General features: G+C 47.3%; 7 protein-coding genes across 7 annotated transcripts; 4 read left to right on the top strand and 3 right to left on the bottom strand.

Moving 5' to 3' along the window:
* Window positions 1-220: 220 nt before the first annotated feature.
* Window positions 221-844, top strand: N7533_004096 (uncharacterized protein; the record flags this gene model as incomplete). The annotated part of the gene is made up of 1 exon (XM_057100746.1): window positions 221-844. One exon carries the CDS (start codon window positions 221-223, stop codon window positions 842-844), a length of 624 nt encoding a protein of 207 aa, XP_056960376.1.
* A 1,858-nt stretch (window positions 845-2,702) lies between these two features.
* On the top strand, window positions 2,703-3,532 carry N7533_004095 (LITAF-like zinc ribbon domain-containing protein; the record flags this gene model as incomplete). The annotated part of the gene is made up of 3 exons (XM_057100745.1): window positions 2,703-2,911; window positions 2,968-3,210; window positions 3,289-3,532. The coding sequence occupies 3 exons, from the start codon at window positions 2,703-2,705 to the stop codon at window positions 3,530-3,532; spliced, it is 696 nt and encodes a 231-aa protein (XP_056960375.1).
* Window positions 3,533-5,205: 1,673 nt separating this feature from the next.
* Window positions 5,206-7,505, top strand: N7533_004094 (uncharacterized protein; the record flags this gene model as incomplete). Its single annotated transcript, XM_057100744.1, has 16 exons — window positions 5,206-5,416; window positions 5,485-5,578; window positions 5,638-5,665; window positions 5,727-5,773; window positions 5,832-5,909; window positions 5,966-6,031; window positions 6,091-6,128; window positions 6,194-6,363; window positions 6,422-6,476; window positions 6,545-6,598; window positions 6,660-6,747; window positions 6,811-6,855; window positions 6,923-6,951; window positions 7,011-7,085; window positions 7,138-7,257; window positions 7,342-7,505. The coding sequence occupies 16 exons, from the start codon at window positions 5,206-5,208 to the stop codon at window positions 7,503-7,505; spliced, it is 1,362 nt and encodes a 453-aa protein (XP_056960374.1).
* Window positions 7,506-7,863: 358 nt separating this feature from the next.
* N7533_004093 (uncharacterized protein) lies at window positions 7,864-12,514 on the bottom strand (the record flags this gene model as incomplete). The annotated part of the gene is made up of 4 exons (XM_057100743.1): window positions 7,864-9,528; window positions 9,590-10,514; window positions 10,585-12,104; window positions 12,167-12,514. 4 exons carry the CDS (start codon window positions 12,512-12,514, stop codon window positions 7,864-7,866), a joined length of 4,458 nt encoding a protein of 1,485 aa, XP_056960373.1.
* A 1,361-nt stretch (window positions 12,515-13,875) lies between these two features.
* N7533_004092 (Cys/Met metabolism pyridoxal phosphate-dependent enzyme) lies at window positions 13,876-15,712 on the bottom strand (the record flags this gene model as incomplete). The annotated part of the gene is made up of 3 exons (XM_057100742.1): window positions 13,876-14,482; window positions 14,552-15,465; window positions 15,533-15,712. 3 exons carry the CDS (start codon window positions 15,710-15,712, stop codon window positions 13,876-13,878), a joined length of 1,701 nt encoding a protein of 566 aa, XP_056960372.1.
* A 1,858-nt stretch (window positions 15,713-17,570) lies between these two features.
* Window positions 17,571-18,872, top strand: N7533_004091 (aspartate aminotransferase family protein; the record flags this gene model as incomplete). Its single annotated transcript, XM_057100741.1, has 1 exon — window positions 17,571-18,872. One exon carries the CDS (start codon window positions 17,571-17,573, stop codon window positions 18,870-18,872), a length of 1,302 nt encoding a protein of 433 aa, XP_056960371.1.
* A 299-nt stretch (window positions 18,873-19,171) lies between these two features.
* N7533_004090 (IucC family-domain-containing protein) lies at window positions 19,172-21,252 on the bottom strand (the record flags this gene model as incomplete). Its single annotated transcript, XM_057100740.1, has 5 exons — window positions 19,172-19,213; window positions 19,283-19,748; window positions 19,829-20,520; window positions 20,575-20,675; window positions 20,724-21,252. The coding sequence occupies 5 exons, from the start codon at window positions 21,250-21,252 to the stop codon at window positions 19,172-19,174; spliced, it is 1,830 nt and encodes a 609-aa protein (XP_056960370.1).
* Window positions 21,253-21,844: the final 592 nt, after the last annotated feature.

The raw sequence follows: 21,844 nt of genomic DNA, 5'->3' as shown, positions 1-21,844 counted from the left end.
TTTTGGGACCCCGTGAGGAAATGAAAACATGGAAAAGCTAATATAGCCTCAGTTTGGGTTAATTTTAGGCGAAGAGTCCTGATTTAGGTTGGCTTGGCCAATATTTAGTTCTGCATTTCCCCCGGGCCAAGATTATTTTTCATTACGCTCCATACATAGACCCTTGTCTCTCAATCCACTCTCTTTCTCCTCTTTCTCTCTACCCCACTGTCACTCCAAGATGCAATTCAAGACTCTCGCTGCTCTTCTCTTTGCCTCGGCGGCTCTTGCTGCCCCGGCTCCTGATTCCACCGCTACCGCGGAGTCCTCCTCCTACGACGATTCCGACGCTTCTGACGCTTTTGAGAGCATTAACATCCCATCCTCTGTCTTGGAAATTCTGGCTACCGCCACCTATGTTGAGGCCTATGCCAACAGCATGTACACCAACACTGCTTTCGCCCAGGCCGAGGCGAGCCGTCTTGAAAATGACAAATACCCTTCCTGGGTCACTGAGCTTCCGGAGAGTGCGCAGACCTACGTTGAAAATGAGCTCAAGGCCGAAGCTTCCGCGTACGTCTCAGCCGAGGCTCTGGCGTCCAGTATCAGTGATGATGCCTCGGCCACTGAGACCGGAAGCTCGTCTTCTAACTCTTCAGCTGCGGTCACCAAGACCAGCAGCGAAACCTCCACTGAGACCGGTAGCACCTCCGCAACTGCTACTCACTCTGGGACTGCTTCCAGCTCCTCCAAGTCAGGATCTTCCACATCTACCTCCACTGGCGGTGCTCCCGCTGCCACTGGCGGCATCGCCCTGAGCCTTGCCGGTGCTGCCGGTGTCCTGGGCCTTGCCCTTGCCCTGTAATATTGCAGCTCATAATGTATTACTCTACATGTTGTTGGCGAGTTTCAGGTGTTTTCTTCATTTTGTTATCATTCCGCTCTATTCAAATGATTGAGCTCACGTGTCGACGCAAAACGCGTTTTGGAATTGGCCTTTATAATAATCACTTAATCGAAACTGTACAAATACCCAATATGAAACAACATAGTATCTCTTTGAAGGAAAACGATGAACCTTAAATTGCCAGCCCTGCTCGCTGCACGGAGTGATTTGCTTTTGAAAGGGATCCACCTGTGAAGATCACAAGAGACCCTGTGGAGCCCTGGACATCTCGACTTGTCTTTGGGGTATAATGATATGCAGGTAACATAATAACCTTGGTAGACAGGACAGCCGCAGTGAAGTACTTTCAACAAGCATTAGAAGAATATCTGCTCCCCAGGTTTATCCAGTGCTGCAATCGTCTCCATGATCTCAGCGGAAAACTAGACGTAGACAAGCTACTAGTATCGTATTCATGGATCCCGCTAATGAGAAAGTGATTGTAATGAAGATATTCAAAGGTCATGATACTAGTATATCCCCCACAGTAAGATAACCAGAGGGGATTTAATAGCAACATACGACACTAGTTTCACCAAGTCTTGACTTCCCACCAGTTTGTACTGATCCGAATCATTTGCATCGCCGCCACTTGAATTCTTAGGTTTCTAGTACCTAGGTATACTATGCCAGTAGGGTCAAAAATTTGTGAGCCCCAGAAGTACAAGTGCGCTCATTCATCTCTGCTCTGCTCTGGACATTCATATACAATGAATCTGAGCCAATCCCCACAACAAAGAACTTCGTAGGCAACCCATGATTTCGCAAGTAGTTGACCGCATGGAGTTCCGAGCGATAGAACACTGGAACTAAGCAGAATCTAGACTTCGTAGATCCTCCCGGTCTACTTATATTTTGGTGGCAAAAACTTCTGTCGATCAGATACTATCAGTACGTCCGAGTCCAAGGTTTAATTTCAAGACTCTTTCGATTATTCTGGAAATTAGGTTTCCACAATCTGATTGAGTGGCTCGGGCAGATTTCAACTTGAAGTTTATTTCCTGAGATCTGGAGTATACTATTATATTCTGGGATGGATAGCCTTGAAAGCTCTAAGTTTTGCGCAACTTGAACCTGAGTCATCTGACTTCAAGTTGAATTAACCCATTTGAGCGACATCAAGTTCCATCTTCTACTAGTAGGTTGAGACTTAGATGGATCAAGTACAGATTAGCCGAGAAGAACATAAAGATGTCGTCTTTAGTTTATACAAATAAAGATCGCAAAATAATAGCCAAGCCTTGAAGGGATTGGAATATGTTAGTTATCAAACGCCAGAACATTGTTGTTTGGACGGCAGCTGCTGGAAGCCCGCAAGGGGCACCTTGGCACTTCTTTCGGGCACATGAATAAGTTAGCTTCTTCTTGTCCGGATTATGACTCATGAGAAATAAAAAAAATAGAACTGGCCCAAGAGTCAAGGGGCCAAGAGAAGCGAAGCGAGTTCTGGGCTTTCACGAACTTCTTGCCAATTGGTGGGCATACGTTAACGTCCATGTTGATCCGAGGATTGCCAAGTTCATTACACGAGCACGCCCCTTAGCATATTGGCTGCAAGGGTTGGAGAAAAAGCCTAATGAAGCCCACTGAAGCCCACCGGGGGGGCCAACGCGCCCGTGTTCTCCTTGATCGACCTAGTGACCTGCCATATTGGGTTTGGTCTGAGGCTGAGTGCTATCTTTGTCTACAGTACGGAGTACAGTCCCATTGGATTTAAAGACCCTCCCACATCCAAATTTCGACTACATTTATCTCCAAAACCTTGATTCTTTCAACTATGGTTACCATGGAGCACAACAAAGAGTCGAACACAGTGGTCAGCCAGCCAGCTGATGCGACCGCACCGACTCACGATCTCAGTTCTACAACGCCAGCACCAGAAAATGCCACTACCACAGAGACCACAAGATCAGTCGCAACTCCCGCAACAGAAGAGCAAGTGCAAATAATCGCATCGGAAGCTCTACCTCCCCCGCAATATGAAAGGTATGCTCGCTTCACCTATCTGGATTATACATGCTAACAAGGACTACGTTCATCAGACACGATAAAGAAGTGACGCCAGCACCAGAGACAGTTCTCAGCCCAGAAGCCTATCCTCCGCATGAGAAGACTGCATGGCAGTCGGCAACACAAGCCCCAGCTCTTCAGCCCGGACAAGGCCTTGTCGTCCAGAGAGCTGTCGAACTGAACCAGCTCAACGAAGAGCCGCGTTTGATCATCTGCCCCTTCTGTTACCAGGAGGCGATGACCCGAGTTCAGAAGGAGAGTACAAGTGCCACAGGGTAAGTTTATGCCGATTCCCCCCCACCCCCCTCCCCATTTGCCTGCTCTGCCTACTAACACCGTGCGCTGTTCTATAGAATGGCAGCAGTGGGCTGCTGTCTCATTGGCGGAATCTGCCTCGCATTCCTCCCCTTTTGCATGGAAATGTGTCACGACTGCCATCACTTCTGTACCAAATGTGGGCAGAAGGTTGCCATCCGTCCACATGACGGCCCAGTACAACTCTTTGCGCCCCATCCTCCCGTGATCGCCACGGCGCCCGAGGCTGTGAAGGCCCCCGAGCCGGTGGCAATGACTCAGGACCCTAGCGGCAAGAACTAAGGCCTTAGCGGGAAGGACTAACAATTAATGTGCCACGGTGTTTGTTTTTATTTCGAAATTTTCTTTTCTAGCGGGCCACTCCTTTTTCTAGTGGCCCCTGGGGCTAGTATAATCATGGGGGCCAAATTCCTGCCTGGCCCCCACTCGAAGGTTGAGGCTCAACCCAAAAATCCTTAGCAAAATTAGATAGGGAGAAGATTCCCACGCCTAATTTTGTGACTAATCAAATCCTATTTTCCTTGATACGATGCACGATATTGAATTCTTCGATTTTCGAGTATTATAGACCGGCGGATGTTAGTTTGCGACCGTAAGCGGCCAATAAATTAAAAATTTCATCATTAGTAACTGGTAAGATGATCGACTTTCAAGTTGAATTTCGGTTTCATCTGGGTTACAGACTCGGAATCATCATTTCTTGCCCTACTTTGATAAAACAGACGGTAAATGGAGCCCAGGTGTCAGGAAATGAAAGCTGGCCAAGGAATTGAAGGCTACTGGCAGGAAACCAAATCTGAACAACATGGGACTCGGACTAAGTATCAAGGAAATTATGATTCTCTTGGCATAGCGTCTATAATGCAAGAACTAAGTTTCAATTGATGTACCTAGGTATGCTCACTATTTTATGTGCCACAAAAGTACCGCCTCGTCTAGTTTGCTCTTCTTCCCGCGCTTGATGTCTGACGGCGAGCCGCCTTACCCTTTCGAAGTTCAGATCGTGCACACTCATACTGTAGAGACCCTACAAATAAGGCTTTAAGCTACTAGATTGATGCCATCTCGGAATAGATGGCCTATGCTTATGAAGTGTCTACGTTCACAGGTGGAGCCCATTGGAACGGTTGACTCATTCTCTCCAACCTCTGGTTACTTTAGGAGACATCTGAAGTTTCGACCGTCTTGAGGTAGTGCTGGAAATTTGATATGGTATTATCATACACGGACGAGGGCTTCAATGAAAGGTCAAGTTTTATCATGCAGCCGACTATATTAGTTCGCTCGCTGCCAATTTGCAAAGAATGCAAGCTCTCTTGAAAAGCGCGCACGGGCCCATGCTTATTTCAGTCCGTGTTATGGCGAAATCCAGAAAAACGGTTACATGATCTGATTTTGTCTAGAATTCACTGGAATCGAGGGTAGCAGCTCTTATGAAAGGGCATGGAAGAGTGGATGCCTGATTTTCCAAGAGATGTAACCCAAGTCCCGTCTCAAAGATCTCTTGCATCCATCACCTTGGGATCGTCAAAATTCCGTCAATAAGCGGCTGCGACCTTCCCGTTACCGACATCCCTAACAAAAGCATGTCTTCGGACCTGATCCAGACTCGGCAAAGAAGCGGTTTTGACCGAGCGCTAGCGACGATATGGGAAATTCTTGAATATTTAGCAGCATTGGCAGGTGAGAAATATCAGAAGTTATTGGCTACGCCCTGGATGTGCGGGCCGATGTGGAGAAACCCGGGTTTTTGGCGATGCGCTTAACGCAATTTTCTCGTGTCTCCCCAGCACGCCATCGTTTTCACCAATGGTTAATTCTTCAAGATCGCATGGCGCTAGGATGAAAAAAAAGTAGATATACTAGAGCATTATTCAATAAACATCTGAAAAAAATTCTTTCCATCAAATTCGCATTTTGGTTTATTTGTAGGCTTTTCGACCATCACATAAACCATGACTGAGCCGACACCGATATCGGTGACCGCCGAGGATGCGCCAACAACAGGACGCGTTTGGTACCGGACGACTCTTTACAATGCGTTCGTCATTGGAAGCGTAGGCTTCCTGGCCCCAGGATTATGGAATGCCATGAACTCGCTGGGCGCAGGAGGAGCTGAAACGCCCTACCTTGTCAATGCAGCAAATGCGCTTGTATTCGGTTTGAGTAGGTTATCCAAATCGAAGTCCTCATCAAAGGCACCAGAAAGATTCCGATTAACCTTGATGTTTTAGTGGGCTTTCTGTGTTTATTTGGTGGCCCCATCGCCAACCGCATCGGAATGAACTGGACTTTATTGCTGGGCGTGATTGGATATCCGATTTACTCGTGAGCTAATTCAGATCCAAGGAAATTCTGGGATTATTGCTAATTTATTGGCCTGACAGCGCGGCTTTGTATACAAACAACCGTTATGTGAGTATTTGATGATTTCAAAGGCCAAAATAAGTAGCAAAAAGGCTAATATTTGAACCAGGGAAATGAATGGTTTGTACTCGTTGGAGCCGTTGCATGCGGTCTTTCGTGAGTTTTCCCTGTCCGTCAATACACACAAATAGGATCCTTACACTGATTAAATTAGGGCTGGTCTTTTCTGGGCCTCCGAAGGCGCTGTAGCGCTGGGTTATCCCGAGCCTGCGAAAAGAGGCCAGTACATGAAGTGAGTATAGCTTGAATGTCTGATTCAACTTGCAATTTTTTTCTAACCTTGATCAGCATCTGGCTTTGGTTCCGAACCGGTGGTCCGCTACTTGGTAGCGCTATTGTTCTTGGTCTAAACCAGTGAGATATACACCCAAGACATGTGCTTACTACTGTGTTTGATACTAACACCTGGGAAGCTCTGCCGAGGCAAAGAAAAAGGGAAAGGTTGGCTCAGGTTCGTTAGCCATAGATTTATTCTCATGAAATTCTCAACTGTTACTAATGTGGGATTTGCTCTAGAAACCTATTTGATTTTTGTCGCCTTGCAATGCCTTGCGGCCCCAATTGCTATTTTCCTCACTCGACCGGAAAAGGTGCAACGCGGCGACGGAAGCAAGGTCAAGATTGTGCTGCAAGACTCATGGGCTGCTGAGATGAAGGAACTTTGGAAACTTTCTTGCCGCAAAGACGTGAGTTTCCTACGAGTCCGAAAATGTCCAATCACGATACTAATGATTGAAAATTTAGGTTCTGCTGCTTCTCCCCGTTTTCTGGGCATCATACTTTAATCAATACGAAGGAAGTGAGTGTCACCTTTCCAGAGAGACAAGAATAATTGTCCCAAACCAAGTTTCTAACATTTCTTCAAAGATTTCGAGGTCTATTATTTCGGCGTTCGAGCCCGCGCCCTGATCGGTCTTGTTTGTAAGTTTTAAGAACATTTGATCCCGAAATATTCGACTTGAAAACTGACATATCCTTATAGCGTACATCGGAACACTTTTATCATCATGGCTCATTAGTAGATTCTTGGATTACAAGAAACTATGCGTGAAGAACCGAATCATGTACAGGTAATGAGATTCCTATTATTTCATTTTTGTGATACTCGAAATCTTTACTAATTGATGTTTCAGTTTCTACTATGTTGTTATCGTTCACATCATCGCTTGGGTCTATGGGTGGGTTGTTCAATCGATGTACACAGCAAACCCCCCCATCCTTGGATTGGGCCGACAAGGGCTTTAGCCGAGGCTTATTTGTGGTCATTCTTTGGGGTAAGAAACTCATTTCGGTCATTCTTCTTGCTATGCATACTAAACCCATTTTTTCACAGAATTCTCTCGACAGGCTTTACAAAACTGGATGTATTATATGATCGCAACCAAGACAGACAACATTTCGGAGCTATGTAAGTCGCTGCAACAGTTCCTTTGGTCTTGTCTCTTCGCTGACATAAACAGCTCGTCTATCTGGAATCTTGCGTGGACAGGAGAGTTTCTCACAGGCCGTCTCTTATGGTTTAAACACCAAAGAGTGGTTTGGTGGGAGAGTGCCTCTCGCTGTGAACACTATCCTTCTCGGTTCGTCACTCGTTCCACTCAGAAAAGCGCCACATCGGTGTTCTGGCTTATTTGATGCAAAATACTAATAATCTGACTATTTAGGTCTTGCTGTGGTTCCCACTTGGTTGGCTATTAGAGACCACGAGCCCATCGAACACGAAAGCAATGATGAGTCTCAGACAAAAGCACGGGACGAGGAAGAGACTTCGGTTAACAGTGGCGAAAAAGCCGATTATATCGTTAAACAAGCCCCGGTGGCTGAATAAGTAGTATATCTCCCATCATTCAACATGAGATAAACATTTAATTAATCAGAGATATCCTGTTTTTATTACATAAATTCCTTTTAACATCAAAGTCAATAATGAGAGCGCAAACAATAGATATAATAAAGGTAATAAACAATAACACTACCGCCTCGGGAAGCAGTCGATTTTGCAGATGAACGGGCCAAAAAGTATTTAATACATTAATTAGAGATATTTGTAAAATTATGATAATTATATAGAGCGTTTGCATCTCGCGACTGAGCCTCCGAGCCAATGATAGTAGAACTTGATGCTGCAGTCCTGTCTAGTTTCTTAGGGCAAAATTGCTTCGTGTGTCATCTGCGAGGCTTTGTTTTCATCCTGAAATAATCCGAAGCAATTCATCTCTGTCGGAATCTTTGTCTACCATTGCCCGAAAGATTCCATTCTCAAGGTTTATCAAGTCTCGAGGAGGCCCAAATTCTGCCACCATGCCACGGTCCAAGACCAAGATATGATCAAAGTCAGCAATCGTGCTCAGGCGGTGTGCAACCACTAGGAGGGTTGAAGAACCTCGTCCAAATCTCTCCCGTACAGCCTGCTGAATCCTCTCATCCGTTACATGGTCGAGCGAAGAAGTGGCTTCGTCCAGCATGAGAATTTTTGGATTGGAAACAATCGCACGGGCGAGGCAAAGGAGCTGACGCTGGCCTTGTGAGATATTCAAACCACCCTCAGAAATGAGCATTTCAAGCTCTGATGATGGTAATTCTGCCGCAGAAGTCACACAAAGCACCTGTGCCAGAGCAGAGAGGAGTTCGCTATCATCGTGTTCCTGGAATGGATCCAGGTTGGATCGAACAGTCCCCGAGAATAACACTGGATTTTGTGGGATGATGGCCAATCGCCGCCGCAAATGTGTCAGGTTAATATTAGCAATGTTGACTCCATCAATACTAATCTGGCCCTCATTGGCTTCTAAGAATCGGAAGAGAGCCAGAGCGAGCGACGACTTGCCTGCCCCGGTTCGACCAACAATACCGACGCGTTGATTTCCCTCAATGGCTACGTTAAGACCACTGAGAACAGGCGGCAAGTCAGAATCATACTTCACTGCCAGGTCTGTTATATCCAATCGGCCCTCTGTTGGCCACACGGCGGGCGGATCAATACCGTCGTACTGCTCTGACTCCACATCAGAATACTCCAGGACCCGATCCAGAGAGTTCAAATCCAGTTCCAACCCAGCGTAAACCTGAGTGAGCAGAGTAATGGCACTGTTCAACTGGATTGTAAATCCGATCGCAAATCCGGCCGCGGACGCATCCACCCCATTTTGACTCGTAACTAAAACGGCAACAAATGTCGCAAAAATCGCCCCGATGATGTTAATTCTCGTTCCAAACCAGCGTGTTAATAACCACTGATTCCAGTATGCCCGAGCGTGGTTATCCACAACCTGCTGCATTTGCCCAATATAGATTTCTGACTTTCCATAGGCCCGGATTGTCCAAAGCCCAGCGAGCGAGGAGTTGAATTTCTCAAATATTGAACTGCGAGCGACGTTTTCCATGCGCCTTATCTCCCGGGCTGCGACAAGATATGTACGAGTGAAATAGACACATACCGACGCAAGGGGAACGATGGGGATGATCAATAGAGGGTTCACGATAATGCCGGCGACAACAACACTGCCAGATTCCAGGCCGGCGGCGAGCATGTTGATCAGATCGAGACATATTTGATAGTCGACAACATTCAAATCAGCTGAGAAGCGATTCAAAATCTGACCAACGGGGACTGCGTCAAGCCATTGGAGAGGTGCGCTGAGTACACCGCGTAGAGACTCTCGGAAGAGACGTTCTGATGCACGAAGCGCGAGAAGAAAAATGATCAAGTTGACGGCTGAGCCCATGAGCCACTCGAACACAGCGAAAGCGACGTAGATACCAAAATAAAACTTTAACTTTCCTAATACCATGTTTGGTGAATGGTGGGCAGTCTCGGTATCATGATTATTCCAGACACGTAGCCACCAGCTCTGTGACAAGTTAGTATATTGAAAACCACGGTAGATTTCCACTGCTGGATGAGATACTTACTCTTGAGAGTATAAGAAGCATATACGACACACTGGCAACAACAACCAGAACCCATAGCCACCATCTACCACTTGAAGCCATATACTGGATAGAAAGCCGCAGAGAGGATTTTTTCGTCTTGCCTCGCTCTTTCTGAACAAACATTCGTGGTGCATGGTCAATTACCCGGCTGCTTTGTGACGTAGTAGGTCGATCAGGCTTATCAAGGTGCTCGAGGTGGAACAAAGGCATATCTTTCGATGTAGCCTCTTCATTTTCATCTGGCTTTTCATCTAGGTTGCAAGAGCGCAATAGACTGTCCAGCCTTCCACTAGCATGTAATTGAGCAGCCGCGCCACTGTAGCCAACTGCGCCATCTTCCAAATGAACGAGATATTCAGTCTGGGGCAAGCAAATACTAACGTGATGCGTGGTAAGAATTCGGGTTCGACCCGCAGCCAAAGGTCCAGTCAGTGCATGTTTATACAAATGTTGCGCAGTGTGAACGTCAACGGCGCTAAATATATCATCCAACAGCAAAGTACCGGCACGGGAATAAAGCGCTCTTGCAAGGGAAATGCGGGCTTTTTGTCCACCACTCAAGTTCACTCCGTCGGGGCCGATTTCAGTTCGCTCGCCATCGGGGAAAGATTGCAGGTCCTTTAATAGCGCGCATGCGTATAGTACATCCCTGAATCGCTCTTCAGAAAATGGAAGTCCAAACAAAATGTTCTGTTTGATAGTTGCTGCTTCAATCCATGGCATCTGAGCGACGTACGCCGTGGCGGAGTCAAGGAGCCAGCCTTCCCTAGCTGCGTATGTACGCCAGATACTTTCAGGATGCGGCTGAAGAGGCGCCATTACCTGCCCCGTGATGATATCACATTCCCCCAGAATGGCGGCCAGTAGAAGACTTTTGCCCGATCCCGTTCGCCCGGAAATCAGACTAAGTTTTCCCCGGGGAAATTCCAGATCAAGGTCCCTCAAGGCCCAGGGAGACGTTTGAGATGTCAAACCCCCCCGGCCAAGTAACTGTGGCATTCTGGAAGCCAATATTGTCGGATGGGGTTATATTTGGCATCTTTTCGGGTGCACGAAAATATTCGTCCAGGCGGCGAGTGCTGATCAAAGTGTCCAATGCATTTGAGAGTAGATTCGGAAGCACACTCAAGGATATTGTTATTGAACCCATGATTGATGTAGCAGTGAAAGTGACGGAAGCCGTCAGTCCATTGTGCAGAGTGGCATAGACGCCCAATGAAGCGACCGACAACGCGACCGGGGCAAGGATGTAGAAGGACATGATGCCAGCATTCGAAAAGAAGATCCGGCGCTGATATGATAGCTCTTCCTTTCTCACCATACCTATTCTATCCAACCACTTGCCTTCAAGTGCAGAGAATTTGATTTGGCGGACTGCGTGCAGCACCTCAGTGAGGAGAGTCATCCTCTTGTCTCGTACTTTCATCAATTTTCTACCAGCCTCTGCATACTTGAGACTGCAGAGAATGATCATCGGCATCAGAACAGCGATACATGCAAGACCTGCAGCTAAGCTTTGCCAGCCAAGAATTTTCATCAACATGAAAGAAGCAATGGTCAGCCTCAAGGGTGCAAGCACCAAATGGAAGCCGTAGGTGACAAACCGACCAATTCGCTTGCCATCAACTGCAACCAGATTTATCGTGCTCTTAGCGCGGCAGTCTTCATCGTCTCCCCCCTCGTCTTTGCTTTTCTCGGAGCTTCTGGACCCATTTAGGCGCATTGCCTTGTGAAAAACCATTATCGATATCTGTTCAATCATTCGGACAGAGATCTTATTGTATGCGATCCAGTTTACACACTGCTCAGAAACAGAGGAGCAAACAATTGCCAGGCCTAAAGACAATCCCCGTACCCCTAGCTGCAGGGGACTCAACCTTTCAGGCGAATCGGACTCTAAGACTTGCAGGAGATGCAACAATACCATATGCGGCGTGAAGGAAAGCAGCGCCAGGGGCAAGCACAGCACCGCTGTCAAGGTAAGATATGCACGATTGGATCGCACTAGTATCTTCCACATCGGTACCGGCGTTGTACAACCGCGTGGCATTTCCTTCGTGATTGCGGCTTTGGCCTCTGAAAACGATTCTTGGAGACTCTGGGATCGCGTGCTGTAGTCTAATCCTGGAAGCTGTACCGGTTCGAGCTCCTTTTCCTGATGGCTGAGGCAAATAACCTTACTTGCCCAGCTAAATGTAATACGGCTGAGAATGGAGGTTGAGAATTCGCGGTCGACCATAATGTTGTTGTGGTAGACATTGGGGCGGCGTGGAAGGAGCAAGCAGAGAGTCGCTGTGGCGAGATGACAAAAACATTCTGCACCGATCAGCCATCGCTGGAGGTTTTCCAGATGCGAAGGGTAAGATGCATTGATCTCGGATGCGAGAGAAATTAACCCGAGTACACAACTAAGACTCAATTGCAAGGCCAGGTAATATCGCACAGTGCAGCGCGACTCCGGTAGCAAGGCGACACTTTGAATGAACAAGAAAAGCTGATCCAGTCAGCAGGGGCAAGTAAATTGCAGGGGAGAAAGGCTGCAGTTGCGCTACTTACCAAAATACTACAGTGTAGCCATTCCTCCCTTAGCGGGACGATGACGGTCCGTGATATCCATTCCTCTCTTGGTGAGGAGATGACAGCCCGAGATAATGATACGGCCGCTGCGCTGGTTGTCAAGACGGCAATCATAATACGCTGTTTCCACCTAACGGTAGCCTGCACATCTTCAAGCGTACTCTCACCATGGTGGTCGCGATAGAAATGTTTCGCGAATTGATCAGTGGTGCGAAATGCTCGACGGACCCAATTTCCAAGGCTTTGAAACGCAAAGTTGGTCAAGCAAGTCGTTAGGACAAGAATGACGACTCTGAACTCCAGAGCGTGGGCATTGATGTCCCACATTTCCAGCTTGAGGGTTCCTGCGTGAGCTTGCCAGGTGGTTTGGACAAAACCTCGGAAGGAGGCAATCGATCGTCATAAGTCCTAAGTCCTAAATACACTAGACACGTGATTCAGATCTACGAACTATTGGAGATAGTACTTATGTATTGTAAGTCATCTGGACTGTTGACTGTACCAACATCATTGGAATCCGAGCTGTAAGCTGAGATGTGTGGGTCATGGTACTTTGTTCACATTCGTCCGCCAAGGTGAATACCCAGGTAATGAGATTTGTCTTTGTTGCCACTTGCTCTAATTTTGGGCAGACATATCAGGCGTGCTGTCCATTAATTTTGTATGAGGACAGAGCCCGATTTCCGAATCTTTTTGCTCACGAATATGATGGGTGTATTTTGGGACTAGTAATTACATACTAGTAGTACCCCGTTGCGTCATTATCCACCTTACAACTTTCAAGGCAGGTGTCCCTGCCCCACAAGCTGAAAACTGATCGTCGTAGTTCGCCGAGATATTTGTCACAGGCGACAATCTTGTTCTATTACGAGGGTAAAGTAATACATACGGAGTACAAGGCCATGCATTGAACATAGCTCATTGTAACTCGCCACCAAGGGGGGGCTAGCTCTCTGCCTTCCATATTACATTGCCTCAGACACACCTCCAGCCCGTCCTATAACTATTATGATATCTCAAAACATTATCTTCCTGCCCGATCAGCACTCTAAATGGCGCGTTGGATATTTTCAAAGCGACCTGTGGGGCTCTCATGTCCACAGTCGCCCTTTCACCAGACCGGAATGATTTGCTGACACTCAAGAGAATAGTTCTGCTCGATGAAGGTCCGAAGAATAGCCATATTCAAAATTTTGCATCCAGAATGACTCTCAATGCTGACGGCTCGGGGTGAATATATCGTGATACCCAACTCTCGAAGTGTACCGTTGCAAAAATTCAAACCGTGGAAGGGTTGGCTAGAGCCCTACATTCCGCGGCCTCCACTGCCCGCTGGTCACCATGGATAGACTTTTGTAGAGTCCACGAAATTTTCACGTTCACCGTATTCCAGCAGACAGAAAGCTGATTTTCGTATCATTACGAAGGACTTATCAGTGAACCGAGATCAAGAGAAGATACTGGACATTGAACGATTTTTTTTGGTATTTCGTAAGATAGTATACACCTGAGAAAATAAAACAGCACCTAACCGTGACCTTGGTGCTGCGGCGGAACGAATAGTTGACATAATCATGATAACAAGTCGGTGGCACTTGCTTCACCAGAAAAAGTCTTCAAGCGCTCTCTGTGCCAGCCCAATAATACACGGGTGCTTGAAAGAGATCATTTTGACAAAGATCCACCTATTAAACATGATTCTCCTTGCAGAGGCCGTTAGAGCTACCCTGCTTCTTGACCGCGTCTGCCGCCTGCAAAGCTCCTTTGATGTGCGCAAGGAGTACCTCTGGGTCTTCGAGACCGATGGAAATCCGAATCAGGGTCTCGTTCAACCCATGCCCCTTTGCCCAGTCTTTCTGTTTCTGCATAACCAATTGGACATAAGGTAGGGCGATGGTGACATCTGCACCGAAAGAAGGCCCTTTGCATACAGGGAGGTTGTCAAAGAATGCCGAGGCCTGTGCGGTGTTCTCGAAATCAACGCCGAATACGGAGCCAAATCCAGGCTCGAATTCGTCCGTGGCGGGGCGCATGAAGCGGGAGTAGTACTCACGACTCCAGCAAACGCGGGGCGAGTAAATGGTAGTCAGAGCGCTGTTAGGATCAGCGATAGAGGGCTGAAGAAAGTCCATAATATATGCAGCAGTTCTGTTTTGCTGCGTGAAGCGCTCGAGGTAATTGCGACTGTTTACCTCCAATTGGATGGCATCCTCCGCATAGAGATTGTTCACATGAGTTGCAGCAAAGATATTACTGAGCTCCTGGTAATGACAGAACTTGGGATTTAAAGTAACACTGTCAATTTTGACCCATTAGTATGCTGATTGTCAATTTCAAAGCGTAAGAACGGATTCTTGAACTTACCACCCTCCAAGAACGTCAGCATAACCACTGAAGTTCTTTGTCAAGGATGTGACAATAATATCAGCGACATCTGTCACGTCGATATTGGCTGCACTCCCAATTGTATCGTCGATAACAAAGAGAAAGTCGTACTTGTCTGCCAGATCACGCACCCTACGCATGTCCGGTGTTCGCAGGACAGGGTTATTGGGGCACTCGCACCACACAGATTGAATTTTCCGGCCTTCCTTGGCTCTCTGAATCAACAATGCTTCCAGATCATCGATATCTCTATCGAGACCGAAGCTGTAAAGGTGATAGGGTAGGCCAATAGTCTCAATCATCTTGATAGACAGCTCATACGGAAAGCCGAGCATAACAATGTCAGAGCTTCGCCATTTTAGAAGTGACTGATTCACATGATATAGCGCAGCCATACCCGATGCGCTGAGATACACATCATTACTGGTCGGCAGAGTATCCTTCTTGGTATCAATCGGGGCGCGCGACATCAGGTCGGCTACCCGCTTGCGAAGAGTGTCATAGAGAGGCAAATCTTTGATAGAGGATGACTCCTCAAGCGAGCCTGCGATAGGCGTTAATTTGCATTCGCTACCTTGGAGACATTGCTTTGCCAGCCTCGAAGAGATTCCACGGCCATTCAACCGCCAGAACGTCATTTTCTGTCCTTCTGCAGCATGCGGATGCGTAACGGCATAGAGTTGAGGGATACAGGAAAAGTCGGCTTCGGATTGAGAAGATCCCTTGCTAATTGTCACAGCAAAAAGCACTGTATCCTTCTCATCGACGGGATTATCTGGGTTGAGCGTCTTATCAATAAGGAAAGATCGGCAGTCTGCTGCGCTGCCGTAATCAGGAAACACAGCAATGCTTTCCACGGGTGTTGGGAGACTCCGGAGACACAGGTCAAAAAACTGTTTTTTTCGTACGTTAATCTTGGTTCACATTGGGCTCTGATGTGCTGCGGGTATAGGTGTATACCTTTTGAACGTATGTATGCAGAAAGGTTCTGGGGTAACCATTTTGTAGAGCCTTTGAGACTTCTACATTTCCTGCTCCATAACCCGCCACATCGGCCCAGGCAGGGAAATGCACAGAGATAGCGTGCTCCTTCGATATAGGAACGGCGTGACCAAGAGGCGGGGGTAACTGATATTGCATGGCGAAGGAATCTGGATAGGAGAACGGATGGTTAAAGTTTCAGGTCAAGGCGAACTATGAAACAAATTCCAAAGAGAATTATGCTTAAGTGAATGAAAGAAAATATTTGAAAAGTAGTGATCAGGTCAATAGAGACAACTCACCGGTCTTTTTAAGCTCAGGGGAGAGAATTGTCGTATTCCCTGGTCATTTTTATAGTATGCGTGGCTCTCCTTGACAGTCACGTTTTGCCGCAGGTATGTACAGCGTACGTCAAATACAGAATCTTCGAGATCGCCGTGAATAGTATCTGCAACTAAAACATTGCTAAGAGGGGCATTCATGGATCTTCATGGAAGCATCGCCATTACCCACATTTTTATGAGGCGAGATCCATAATTGATGTCGTAGCTGCGAGATTCGGCATCCGATTGTGTGCATGTACATACAGAACGCAGAGCAGGTGATCGTATCTTTGTTTCGACCCGACAAACTACTCGTACATACAATGCGAGATCCGCAACCCCGCTACGCGGCGTAGCTGAGCGTCTCTCTGTGGACCCGACAAGCCGTCCCTCGATCAATCGAACGATGGGGCGGACAAACAAATGACAAAACATACACCTTCCTAGGGCTGGACATTAGTACACACCCTGGCAGTACAGCCTGTGGAGGGATTTTTGCATTGTATTACAGATACCCAGCTAATGTTATCCCTCACTAGTTATCAGCCCCGTTCATTCGCTTGACTGTTTGAATCCTGTAAAATGAGATATGCAGTGTTAATGCAAGCTAATGAGAACTCAATGGACTGGCCATATAACTACTGTGTGTACTGTACTTTTGTGAAGGGAAACGGAAAAGGACAACTTGAAGGAACAAGGAAAAAGAGAATCTCTACAATTTCAAGACACAATCGCATTCTCTTCCTTTCCGTACATTATGTTTGCGGCGGCTTACGAAACCCCTTCCCCTTTTTTCTTTTTTAACCCAACTCGGCATTCATGAATACTCATACAAATATCTACGTATGTAGATTTGTGACTATTATTCACATTTTTCAAGGTTTATAATTAATATAAAATACTAAATGACAATCAATTAATCGTGTAAGGAATTGCCAACAAACATCTTGCCACCTAGATACATTGTACTACGAGTACAGGGGAAATAATATTCAGGGCATCTATACTTTGCCACATCTCACCGCCCAATTTTTGACAATACAATACCAATATAATTCTCTTCTTCACAACTCCGGCGGAATTAAGTCGGTACATACAGGTGTGTAAGTATTAGTATGTGTATTTTTGTCCGCCTTGTAGGGCTGCCTAAACTTTCCAAGGTTCGGGACAGCCTACGCCTTCCGCCTGTGTGGCTCCCTGTGGCCCCGTGGCCCGGGCGTGTTGGACCCGCAACCTTGGAAAAATGGGACCGGACGTGGACCGAGATAGGTCTGGTGGGCGGAGACAAACTTGATACTTCACGTTCATGGTACTCCGTACATATCGTGCAGTGCAATCCACCGATGTACATACTAGTGGCATGAAATGAACCTTTAGCACGCAATGCAAATCTCATTTAGCCCCTTGGCATGCATCACCGTAACTCGGACCACCTGGGCACTTTCCAAGGTTTATAGCGAAAGCGGTCTGGTGGGCGGAGTCACGGCGGTCAGAAGTAACACACTAGTAGGCGTTCGTTGATACGTTGCCCACAGGTGCCTGTAACTTGACAAAAAAGATTGAAAATTTTTTGAGGGGTTCATTGTCCTCCCACTATCGCTATTACATATAATTCCTTCAAGTTGGAGTGAAGGATTAAACTCCAAAACCACCTGCGCAACCCAAAATTGACGGCACCTGGGCATTGAACAAAGATGTCGGATTACGATATTGCCACTGCTACGAGCCACCTCCTATACACTGGCATCACTATATCGCCGGTGAAAATTGTCAATGCTCGGGGGACCTATATTATAGACAGTGATGGACGTCAAATTCTCGACTTTACCTCGGGCCAACGGAGTTCTCTACTCGGTCATTCCCACCCCGAAATTGTGGAAGTGGTAAAAAACCAAATTGAGACGGTTGATCACTTGCACAGCACCATGATCACAAAGCCCGTGGCAGACCTCGTCATGAGACTGGCTCGCTTAGTACCTTCACCTCTTGAGAAGACACTTTTGTTGAATACGGGATCGGAGAGCGTGGAAGCGGCGATCAGGCTGGCTAAGGCCTATACCGGAAAATTTGAGGTTATTGCTTTGACTGCCAGCTATCATGGTCAGACAAGCAGTGCCAGCTCCGCCACGTTCTCCAAGTATAGAAACACCGGACTTCCATGCATGCCTGGTCAGCTGGCTTTCCCTGCACCATTTGCATACGGATCCCCATTTCAGCGGAATGGGACTTACTGCTGGGAGACTGAATTTGACTATGGATGGTCTATGATCGATCGCCAGACCGTTGGATCGCTGGCAGCCTTCATTATCGAGCCCATTCTTTCTGGCGGCGGAATCTTGGAGCTACCTAGCGGTTACTTGAGGCGACTGAGTGCTGAGTGCAAGCAGCGGGGGATAGTGCTGATTGTTGACGAGGCACAGACGGGCGTTGGCCGGGCAGGCAAGATGTTCGCCTTTCAAGAGGAGGAAGATTTTGTGCCGGACATTCTTCTTTTGTCCAAGACCTTAGGCTGTGGGGTTCCTCTTGCGGCTCTCGTCACAAGTGCCGAGATTGAGAAAGGCAGTCGACAGTCAGTTTTCTATTGGAATACGACGCATCAAAATGATCCCTTGACTGCAGCCGTTGGGAATAAAACGCTTGAGATTGTCGAACGTGATGGGCTCTGTCAAAATTCAGCCGAGCGGGGTGCCCAGCTTATGCAAGGCTTACTCCGACTCAAGGAGAAGTATAGCGATTGGATTGGCGATACCCGTGGTCGAGGACTTCTGCAGGGGTTCGAATTGGTGTCAAAGCCAGGGGCCAAGATGACTTCAAAGGAGTTGGGAGCTGCAGTAGTAGAGAAAACCTTTGCCGGGGGACTGTCGTGTAGTGTTGTTCCTTCTCCCACACAGGGATCTGTTGTTCGCTTGGTACCACCTATCACTATATCGAGTGAGGAGATTGACCAGGCCCTCCAGATCTTAGATCAATCTCTTTCAGCCGTGCTGGTGCAGTAATTGTACATATATCCCTGGTATCCGTCATCAATTCATTCTGCAGCCAATAAGCATGCATGTTTCTTCCCACCCCAGTATACAATTCCCATATAATAGACTAGCTATGCCATGGGTCTCATAATAATCACTAAGGTAGTGACTATCGAGAATTTAATATTCTATCGGCGAGGAAGAGGAGGAACCCAGAAATGAGATGAGATAAAGCTATAATGAGGAGAGCTACCTGCTAAACTACAGAGCGGGCTTCTGACTGACGGAGGTCTCAGGCCTACACATGATCAATAGCTATACCTCCATTTTCATGTGCGGAGAACAAAATTCGGCACATCTATCACATGGCTCTGTTCAGTGTCAGCTGCATGCCATTTATACCTGGGTTGTTCTCGTTTGCAGAGATCAACAAGACTTACCTCAATATAACGCCCAATCAACCGCATCCCCATGAAGCCAGGGATGGGCATTGTCTTTTCCATGAAGAACTCATGCAAGGCTCTTGCATCGGGGTCGCCAGAAGGGTCTAGAACTTTTTCTAGCTCTTCTCGAACAATTGTCCAAGCTCCGTGTGATTCCAGACCCAGCATGTGCAAGATAGGGCCCAAATGATCCTGGATGAGGGAATGATGTACTTTATCCCAAGGCGAACGGATGTCATCGGAAACATTACTGGAATCTTTGGGGAGTTCACTCAAATCATACCCAGAGCGGACGAAAGTAGGGTAATGGATCCTGGTTCCTTCTAAGTCTCGGGCAGCAAATCCTGTTACCGCTTTTGTCTTGACATTGACACGAACAACGACGTTTTGAAGGTGGTTTTCGAACCCAATTCCGTATCGGACTAACGGAGGTATGAAAGCGGATAGCAATAGCTCAGTATACCTATTTTGGAGGATTAGTCAGGTCTGTTGGGTCATAAAGTCAAGCAAGCAAATGCAGACTAGGAGAATTTGGGGAAATACTTCTTAAACCAATCGAGCTTTTTCTTCAAGCCATCAAGGCCAAATAAGATCTCCATGTATGTTTGATCCTCGTTGAATGGTTTTTGAATTAGCCCAGCGCCGGGGATAAGTACCTCATCAAGGCTTTCAGCATGTTGTACTGGAAGCTTCCGAATGACGCATGATATTTGAGCCGCCTTGAGCAATTCATCCTGCGCACCCGTGACAGATGCAGGCTCTTCAAAAATCCATAGATTTGAGGGAATGAGATTCGGTAGCATTTTGCCAAACAAGGGACCAAGAACTGTAGCCGCGGGCTTAACAATCCTCAAACCCGATGTGATCTGAACGTTTAGTGACAACTTTACATGGTGTGGGAAGTCAACTTCAGGCATGAACGATACAGTCCGCATTGAAATCTGTGCGCGGCAGCAGTCGGAGACACGTTTGATAACGCGCGCTTGAGGAAATGAGGGCATGATAGCTGGCAGCTGACGAGTGAAGCACGGCACGATGATATGATCAGGTTGCTCGGGCTCTGTAGGAACTCCGAGCGATTTTAGAAGCGGCTCTAGAGACTCCTCAAATGGCCCATTGATTCTCAATTCCGACTTCGGGACAGAGATAAACGATACTTCAGGCGATAGAAGTCCCGGGATGTCATCAGGCACAATGGGAGCCAAAGGGGCTTGAGCGAAGCATGTTTTGTGCAGCTAATTGTGGTTAATTTCAGTGTAACGCGCAATGGGAGCAATTAGGAAGAATACCAGATGAGTAGGATGCCCAGTCACGACTGACTGCTCCCAATCAGCAAATGGAGACATCAGATTCAGTCTTGGCTGAGTAGCGGCAATTTCCAGCCATTTCACTACCACGATTTAGTGAAGCCATATAATGTAAAGACTGCGGAACTTACACTGGTTGTCGGTAGCACTCTGCACTTCTTTCATCAATAGGTCCCCATAACCACTCTGGGCCGATTCAGGTTGCCAACTGCAAATGATGCGGCACAGCGGGATCGGGTCAAACTCCTCAGATGCCTCGCCCGGTGTGTTCCCAACTAGCACGGGAGTGAGCAGGTCTTCGGCCCGCACAAATCCAATGGGCCTGAGGCCGTCCATTTCAACATAGGCACCAGCGCGGATACCACACTTAATCCAGATGCCATCATACGGGGCTTGAGCATTGGGTGCACGCAACAACAAAGTGGGGCTTTCAGATGTCTCGATGGTTGCGCTGGCCAGACGCTCGTTTACTGCAGCAGCAAGCACCCGCTTGGTTGTCTCGAAGTGCGCCCGTTGCCTCATAGACAGCATGGAGGTTCCAAGAGCTGCTGTTGTGCTGAGCGTTCCCAAATATTGTGATGCTTTATCGTCGTGGGTAATTGGTGCTGGCGTTGTGTTTTCACCGGCCGAAGGCAGGTGTTCTCCAACGACTACCGACATATTGGTGGGATATCCGGCGAACTATAAATTGTACAAGAAAGTCTCTAGTCAGTAAACAAGCAATCATGGCTTCGCAGAAAGGGATATGAACGATTCCAGACCTCTTGATATCCGAAGGTACTAGTCACTTGTAAGCGTGGCTCTTAGGTTCAATGCCATCTTTCGCTTTGAAAATACCACATCACTTATTAACAGGCCACACAAACCTACTGACACGAATCCTTTCATCCGCCCCACCTTGGGGCTTTGCTAGTCGTTCCAAGGTCAGTTCAAAGTCCTAGGTAATTTTTCCAAGTCCTTTCCCGGTCAATGAATCTCAAAGTTGCTGAAAGCGCGTTTCACCTGCCGATCACAGGGAAAGGCCCCTTTAGGGATTAGCGTCATGTCAATCACAGTATAGCTCGATGCCTTTCTGCATGCCGATCATGGATGTGTATCCAAAATTGCGAAGAGCAATCAGGGAACCTTGGGAACATACCCACTTTCCATCTCATCCGCCACACACGGGGCGATCGGCTGGCGCTCAGATGCCTTTTAGCGAGTGATTTACAGCTTGGCTGTCACTGTATGTACGAGTACAGATGAGGGATCA

Source organism: Penicillium manginii (assembly GCF_028828005.1).
Source record: "Penicillium manginii strain IBT 31320 chromosome Unknown utg000004l:1.0-7231830.0:1.0-7236170.0, whole genome shotgun sequence".
In the NCBI taxonomy this organism is placed as follows: Eukaryota; Fungi; Ascomycota; class Eurotiomycetes; order Eurotiales; family Aspergillaceae; genus Penicillium; species Penicillium manginii.
Note: the sequence above shows the minus strand (reverse complement) of the source record. Positions and strands in the feature narration are given on the sequence as shown.